General features: G+C 32.8%; 1 protein-coding gene across 1 annotated transcript in view; it reads right to left on the bottom strand.

Annotated features, from left to right (window-relative positions):
• The window catches only part of LOC106460079, an 83,412-nt gene extending 74,234 nt beyond the window's left edge, over positions 1 to 9,178 (bottom strand). The window contains exons 1-2 of the mRNA XM_022386697.1: positions 9,114 to 9,178; positions 7,095 to 7,264 (exon numbers count right to left, since the gene is read on the bottom strand). Coding sequence (XP_022242405.1) covers positions 7,095 to 7,264; positions 9,114 to 9,178 — 235 coding nt within the window. The remainder of the gene's footprint in view (positions 1 to 7,094; positions 7,265 to 9,113) is intronic.
• Between the last annotated feature and the right edge of the window lie 223 nt (positions 9,179 to 9,401).

Genomic DNA, 9,401 nt, shown 5'->3' with positions numbered 1-9,401 from the left:
AATCTTCTATTAACACCGAAAAAGAATCTCCCTCGTTGCTCAACACTTTAACCAATCCCGGTCATTCCATTAAAGATGTTACTCTCATCGGCATTGAAACAGGATTCAAAACTAAAGAAGATAGAGAAATAAAAGAAGCTTATTGGATTGCTAATCTAAACACTTTCAACCTTTCGGAACTAATCCAGATCCTGGAATCAGTGATCTCCATTTACTGATTTCATCTCTGTCAGAAAAATAATTTTTATTCTTTGCTTATTTTTTCATCTAGTGTGAACGCTGAATTTCCTAAAACTTCTTGTTGTTAAGCACAAAGCTACACAAAGGGCTATCTGTGCTCTGACCCGGTTTCTAGCGGTATAAGTCCGCAGACATACCGCTGTACTGCTCGGGGGCTCCTAAAACTACTCGTGGTTAGCATACATGCTTCTTTCTCGTCACAAGTTACAAAAGTGGCTCATACCAGACTATAATGACATGGTTACAGCTCACAGCTATGACGCTGGTACCTCACATGGAAAACTGGCAATGTTCGACCATAATACTATTCTACAGTATTACTTTATATGCCTAAATTCATAAATTGCATCATTCCTATTAAAACATTGTCAAGACTCAATGCAAAGCCTTTCAAAGGTTTCGTATCTTAGCAACGTGTAACGCATTAAACGCGAACTTTGATTGGTCGTGAAATACCACGTTCAGCCTGTGCGTTCTCAAACGAAATTTTAAGTTTTATACATTTTCTACATCAGTGGACAAACATACATAAAGTTATAAGAATTGTATAAACGTCACATGGCTTTTATGCCCTAATTATTCGTGGACATTGATATTGCACTATTTAGTTCCAACGTACAGTCATTAATACGGTGCTTTTTTATCTATTTTATTATCACAATGAAGAATATATAATAATAACAACAACAACAAACTAACAAAAACGAATAAAATATCACCCTTCACTTTGTTTGTAATCCAAAAAAGTATTCTACAAATAAATTACCGAACGGAAAAATGAAAGCAGCAATTGAAACTCGCCGAGTTTATTCCTTTTAGATCTTGCGCAATCCAAGCCGTTTGTATTCTTCAATATCCCCTCTTTCTATGTACGCTTTATTGTGTACTTCAAGCTAGTACACACAAATAGATATTAATTAGAATGTACAAAATATGAATACGAATTTTAAAAAATGAACACGCAAAATTATTTGTTCATTTTGAAATGTGTTTTTCGGCACTTGTGTATGACCCAACGAAAAAATATACGTTTGTTTCGACACTTTGCTTTTCACAACCAAAAAAAATATACACCTAATTAATTTAATTTTAATTAAATAAATACAGTTGCGTTCACTTACTGAGAGTATATGAAGTAAGTTGGACTTATTCTGGTGCGTATATATAATTATAATACTATGGTTTAATACACCTGGTTACTGCTCAGTTTTAGTCACTTCAAACCTCTATTTACCACAACGTACATGCAGGATTCAAATAAAACACCTTCTTTACAAACTTGAAGATAAATTTTGTAAATATTTACAATTATGTGAACAGCATGAATGGCATATCCCAGATGTCTGGGTTTGTAAACCTAGAAATCGATTCATATATTTCGTGTGTGTAGTTCTCACATGTAATAATTGCTGCATGTCTCTTGGGTTTGTAAACCTAGAAATCGATTCATATATTTCGTGTGTGTAGTTCTAACATATAACAATTGTTGCATGTCTCTTGGGTTTGTAAACCTAGAAATCGATTCATATACTTCGTGTGTGTAGTTCTCACATATAACAATTGCTGCATGTCTCTTACAAACCCAAACCTAGAAATCGATTCATATACTTCGTGTGTGTAGTTCGCACATGTAACAGTTGCTGCATGTCTCTTCAATTCTTAACCTGTTCACCCTTCAACAACTACTAACTCTTGAAAGCATATAGAAATACTAACAACACAAGTTCTATATGTATATATATATAACAACATTATTGATGCTGCTGAGCGTGTACTTGGCTAGGTACTCCTGCAATCTACAACGATTTATTAACGCAGGTATCAAAATATTAGGCTTCATACTGTTCCTATCGAGAGTAACACTAGCTCGCGCTATTACCATTCAACTGTACCCTTACTAGATTCTGTACGTGTGTTTCTTTAAAGGAACTGAAATAGCACACGTTACCTGTTTACCAAGAAAACAAATATTATGTCTACAAACATTTTGTTTGATTGTTTGAAGTTAAGTATAAAGCTACACAAAGGGCTATCTGTGCTCTGGCCTCCACGGGTATCGAAACCCGGTTTCTAGTGTTATAAGTCCGCAGACATACCGCTATGCCACTAGGAAGCTTTATATATAAAAACATATTAGCTTCATTAGATTAAACCCTTTTTTTGGACTTTGTTGTTCTATTTTCTCTTTAGCCTTCAAGAACGGATACCACCGCATATTTAAATAGCTATATATATGAAATGCAGTACGTTGTAGGAGGTGGATATTTGTTAGTAGTTTTCTGGAAGGCTAGATTTAAGTAAACATATATACAGAAAACCAAAAGCAAGTTTCTGAGTTGTTAAATACAAAATATATGAGAACATATAGATTAATACCCTTTCTATTTTGTGTCTAGATTTATTAGTTAATAAAGAAATATATAGACACATCTATATAAAACGAATTACACTTCAGTCTTTAATAACTGTTCTATTAAGATAAGTTTAAGTTCGAAGTTAAGTGACGATAATTTTTCAGTTTGTTTTCTCACATCTAATGCTGCTGTTGTAACAATTCACTACAATAACACAGGCCTGAGATGGTTTTATTTTCTTGAAATTTGTACATGTTCTACAGTAATTCCTGTACGCTGAATACGAAAATGATATACATTTTTATCCATCACGCATAGATTTTTCACCAAACGTCATAACGCATTACATAAAAGAAGGACCACAACACGTAGTTTTGAGACTAAAAGACTTAGATTTCACACACAAAAAAATCAGGACGAATGAGGTTGCATATTCGTTTGACATCAATGTTCTCCCCTTTTCTTTAGTTTGTTTGTATTTTTGTTAACAAACATAATAATAAAAAATGTTCATTGTGGTAAACGAAATAATAATTTCATCTAAGTGAGCGTTTTTTTCTTCCCGATTTCTAAAAAACTCCTTACGTGATAGAAAAAAAGGAATATTGTTTTTGAAATCTGCGTAGTTGAATTATAGAAAATCCGTTATTAAAACCAACACAACTTTTATGAAGTTTAAATCCGCAGGCCTGTGTCTTCTTAGTATAAAGATGATCCATTATGTATGTGTGTGTGTGTTAGCATCCATCACCCAGAGTTGATTCCCTCAATTTCTGTACTTTTTGGTATGGTGACTGGAAAGTGTCCGACGGTGTACATGGGCTGTTTTGTTCTAGGATTTTTACACGAGAAGGAGGATACAAAAATCCCTTGAAATAAGATACATATCCACTTTTTTTATATAGATTTGTGGGTTGCAAGACCCAAAGTTGGCTGGCTCAATTACCGTAATTTCTGGTCTAGTATCTGAAACATGTCTGACGGAGTAAAAGGGCTATCTTGTTTTAGGATTTTTGTCAGAGAAAGAAGATAAAACACATCCTGAAGTAAAGCACATTTCCACTTTTTTATGCACTTTTCGTTTTGAATTTAAAGACGAAAGTACTTAATTAGATTAAATAAGTAAATTAGTACCTTCCACAAAGAAGGATATGCAATCAGTATCTAATGAGGTTATTAGGGATTTAATAAGAAAGGAAAACATTATCTAACATTGTCCTTTATACACTTTATTTTTCCTTATCGGTAACTCTCAATTAGTGTATATAACAGCTACGGTGTTCAAAACATTAATGTTTATATTTCACTTTGATAATTAGGGAGCTTTGCATTATCTAGGAAGTGGAGATAATCAATATTCGTTATTATTACAAACAGAGCTTTTATAAGCTTCTCAATGCAAACTTTGTATCTGTAAAGCTTGACAGTCCACCCAAGATATGTCGTCACTAGCAGTAGTCTGCACTAGTATTTTTTATGTTTCAACGAAGTGTCGAAATTCAACCATTCTTATCAACCGAAAACTAGAGAGTTAACCCCTAACTACTGCTAGTAAGATTAGTTTTAACTTGTCAACCTACAAGATCACAAATGTAGTAAAATTGCGTTTAACAATAATTATTTTCTACTGACGTCAATCGATCCATAAAATTGTGTACCTGTTCAGCACAAACAAGCATGTAAAAATTATAATTAATACATATACAATATTACCTACTTCCCAGGAAAAGATCTATTAATGAAGGTTTTTCACAAAACAAATATATCGAATAACGCTACAAAACATGAAGTTGATAAATAAAACGTATACACACGTATATGAACTAAAGTAATCTGATAAAAGCTGTTAATGATTGTAAAAAAAAAATAACTACTTGAACTTGTCCGCTCTGTTGTTTCTTTATAACTTCTTATCTAAAACCCATTATAAAATGTGTTAGGCTTCGTTACCTGCTTTGTGAGGAGAACGCTGTATTAATACTGGCAAACATGATAACATAGACAAATAAATTAAGGTAATTCAAAACTTATAACAAACTCATAGTTTGAGAAGAAACTGAAACACGTAATTCTGTTTACAATTTACTCTTATATCATGGCCGGGCGTGGCCAAGTTGTTAACGTTCAAGACTTTGAATCCGAAGGTTCATGCTAAGCTACCCGTTGTCACGGTCAATTCCAGTTTGTTGAGCTGCAACATAATAAAGTACATCATGATCTCCTGGCTAGATAATTACTGATTAATTCAAAACATATACAAACAGAAAGTGGCAACAGGTACATTTATTCTTGTTTAACTTGTGGCCTTATTCTTCAATAATACACAAACACACATGTCGGATATATAAGAGTTTGATTTGTTCTGATATTTTCACACAGCTATTCTAGGACTATGTCCGCTAGTCGTCCCTAATTTTGAACTGATGGGCTACTTTAATCGAATAGTGGAATTTGGCCGTCACTCTTATAACACACCCATGGCTCCAAAGGGTAGAACGCGAGTATTATTATATTTTTGCACAGATAAAATTTAAAATTTTAAGGCCTGTCCACGTAGCCCATATGGCACCGTTCAGCGTGAAAATAATCAAATACTAGTTAACTATCTCTCTGTCTGTCCGTCCATCCACCTGTCTTACAAAACGAATAAATGCCTACTCGTATGTAAAATTATCAACATCTTAAAACCAACTTATTTCACATCACGTTCTACAATTGCACTAAGGTTTCTTGATTAAAATAGCTAATCAGCAAAGGTTATATAAAAGAAATTAGTATGAGAGACTTTAAGAATAATCAAAACAGATAAAACTGAAACCTTTTAAATGGTAATTTTTTCACTTTTCTACACAAAATCTTTAAATTAATTCTGAACGGTGCACTAATACTTTTTTGTTCAAGCATCAGTAATGTCGTTTACTTGGTGAACTACTAAGAAAGTTTTGTTCTTAAAATTAACAAGTTTCAGTTGTATTTTAACGTCCTTACAACTTGTTATTACGCAATTTGTAAGCTACGATTTATGAGCACTTAGGTCTATAGAATAGAACTGGTCTTTTCCTAGTAATACCCTGCCAGAAGGATAGAAGTTATGAGCTCTTAGGTTTATAGAGTAGAATTGGTCTTTTCTTAGTAATACCCTGTCAAAAAGCTAGAATTTATGAGCACTTAGATTTATAGAGTAGAATTGGTCTTTACCTAGTAATACCCTGTCAGAAGGATAGAATTTATGAGCTCTTATGTTTATAGAGTAGAACTGGTCTTTATCTAATAATACCCTGTCATTCAGCAATACTATTAGGGGGAAAAAATCTGGTCATAACATATCAATCAATGATTTTATCAGCATTGAACTTCATATAAAAAATTCTTCTTATTGCAAAGAATATCTTTCTAACTAAAACTGTTTTAATAATTTTAGTAATCTGTAATTTATGTATTACAAACTGCGATTGATGTATCAGCATTTATTTTATGTTTGTATTTTTTAATGTTTTCTATATTGTTTAGTAAGTTTAATGCTTTGATTGTTTAATTCATGGTTTATGTGTTAACTACATGTTGCTCGTTCCTTCTCAGTGTTTTCTAAGCTTCATATTTTCCAATATCATTACGGACTTTATCTTATTTGCACTTATGTATCAGTACATCATATTTTCAGACTTCGCTGATGATGGAATAAGTACATTCTGGAAGTTCGGTTGAATCGTGAAATTTATATATATATATATATATATGCACGTGCGTGTGTTTCATTATTATCTCAACCGTGGGCCAAGCATGGACTGTTGACAAGGGCGCTCGACTCGCAATCTGCGGTCGCGAGTTCCAGTCCCCGTCACACCGAACATGCTCGCCCTTTCAGCCGTGTGGGAGTTATAATGTGACGGTCAATCACATTATTCGTTCGTGAAATAGTCCAAGAGTTGGCGGTTGGTGGTGTTGATTAGCTGCTTTCCCTCTAGTCTATCCCTGATAAATTAGGGACGGCTAGCGTAGATAACCCTCGTGTAACTTTTGCACGAAATTCAAAACATCCAAACCAAACTCTCAACCGCTTTTGTCTTCATAAGACATATAATTTTCATAAATTGTCAACAGATGGCGATAGCTCTGACTTGTATCCCATAACACGAGAACGTTGAAATAGATTCATTACATTGCAGTTACAACACATTGAAAATTTACTGATTTTGTTTGAAGATTCACTGTGGATTTTTGTTTTGGTTTTAGCGCTTTACTATCTGTAAAGTGTGTAAATGTACCCTTTAAAATGTGAAAAAATGTAATCATTTAGTATTTAAATTTGTGAAGTATAGCATTTGAACAACATAAAGTACTTTGTTAACTTATAGCATAGGTGATGATAAAAATCAGAATTACATATCACTTAATTAATAGTTTTCATCCAATATTTTGATAATTAATTAGCAATATTCATTGTAGAACAATTTATCTTTATAAAAAACAAATACAATTTTAAATCTAATAAATTCTTACCTGCTTTATCGAGCATCATTCGACTTTCTGCCAAAGTCACATTACGACCTCTCTCCGTATAATTATCAGTTTTTTTAGTGACAGATGGTACTGGAATACAGGTAGCATTATCTCTGAGGCCTGAATGTTCGGAAATACTAGTAAAAGAGGTTCTTGAAGGTGTTGGCAATCTTAAGTTAAAAGAAACAAAACATTAGGAGACTTTAGAGAAGCCTTCACAGCAGTGAACTTTACTTATTCTAATATTCCTGCACAAATCTATTTTTTTATTTTTGAATTGTATTTCTAAGTATTCTTTATTATATATATCTTTTATAATGTTATCTCCAAGGCATTCTCTGTTATTTATAAAATACTTTGTTGTGTTGTTTTTACTACTTCCATTCAATAATTAATCAGGTTTTCTTTAACGTATTTTGTTTTGCTTATAAAGTGTCGTCATTTAAAACCTAGTCCGCTTTTTTCATTTTTCTTCTTTATTTAGAATTGTATATATTATTATTATAATTCAATTTGTTACTTAAAAGTTCTGAATTTTATTCCTAATATCTATATTTGAGGTGTTTTCAATCTCTAATATTTATATATCGAAAAGTTATTGAACGAACAATGAAACTACTTCGTTGTGATATCAGATCGTCCTATGGATTAAGTATGACTTAGAAGATCTTATGAGACAATAATATTTATCATCCGCTACCTGTAAGTTCAAACAACGGTGTCTTTTAATTTTTATATTTATTATGTTCTATATCTATTATTCATTTAAAAAGCAGTTGGTGATATCTTAAGAAAAATCATTTCAAATCTACATCAATATAATAGTACTGACTGTTCTATGTTCATGTAATTACTTCGCAGGGCGTCAATGGATCTTCACCAAAATTAGTATGGAGGTTCATGAGGGGGTACATAAAAATTTTCAGTTTTGCAATTTTCGTTTTGCGGTTTTTACCACTACTTCGCACCCTGTTGATGGACCTTCACCAATTTTGGCATGAAGGTTCATTGGATCTATGGGGAGATACATACAAATTTTCAGTTTTGCACTTTGCATTTTGCGGTTTTGATGAGAGTTTTTACGAGTTTTTTTTTTTTTTACCACACACTTCGCCCCCTGTTGATAGATCTTCGGCAAATTCAGCATGAAGGTTTGTTAGGTCCATGCGGAAATACATGCAAACTTGCGGTTTCACATTTCGTGTTTTGCTGTTTTCATGGGAGTTTTTGCGTTTTTTACAATTACATATAAGAGAAGTAACTTTTCATGTCCTAAGACAACCTTTCATTAATCATGAATTTACAAAACTTCAGTTAGTTAACAATATTTTTGTTAACCTGTTAAGTGAAATAGGATATTTTAAGAACAAACATAGAAAAGAGTAGGTTGTTGTAAGCACAGTTTTGCTCATAATTCTTGTAAAAATGAATCAATAATATACACGCTTTACTATTTTAAGTAAAATATATCTTAAACTATTGGTCTCTTTTCTCTGTCTCGTAAAAACGACCATATTTATACTCGAGTAATATTATTTCACACATTAAAAGAAATACCTAATACGCTGTTACATTATACGCACATTATTCTTATACATTATGCTATAATACTCTATTGTTTTCCATTACGTTAAACAACAATACACTACTTTAACAATAAGATATAGTAGACAACGCTAGATAACTGTTTTTTTTCCTTATGCTATACTACTCAACATATTTAATTAACTTATATTATGGTAATCTACATCAAACCACATTATTCATTATTTTTTTCATTATGCTACACCACACAATATTACACGATTATTTTACACTATTGTGCACAAAAAGAAAACATTGCAATGATTACACTATTATTACAGTACATGACAGGACACTTCACTGGGGTTTTACGTCATGCTACACTACCTACACAACACCAAGTTATTCTATTAAATTATATACAACACTACATTTTTCTTTTACATCATGCTACTCTACACAACACTTTATAATACTAGTACAATAGCCACATACATGGTACTCTGCAAACTTGACATTACAGAGGGTTGATAATACTTTAATACAAGACCGACTTGCATATTCTAAGACTGTAGCGTGTCGCCGCAAATGCGAGTCGTGGCGATATGTTTGGCACCTACAGTATATACTTGATTCATGGTCAACTTCCGACCATTGCACTAGACTAGAGGAAAGGCAGCTAGTCAGCAGCACCTACCGCCAACTCTTTGGCTACTCGTGTCTGACCGAATAGTGGGATCAGTCATTCTTACAGCACACCCACGTTTTCAAATTCAGAAGCGC

Source organism: Limulus polyphemus, unplaced genomic scaffold (genome assembly GCF_000517525.1).
Source record: "Limulus polyphemus unplaced genomic scaffold, Limulus_polyphemus-2.1.2 Scaffold704, whole genome shotgun sequence".
NCBI lineage: Eukaryota > Metazoa > Arthropoda > Merostomata > Xiphosura > Limulidae > Limulus > Limulus polyphemus.
Note: the sequence above shows the minus strand (reverse complement) of the source record. Positions and strands in the feature narration are given on the sequence as shown.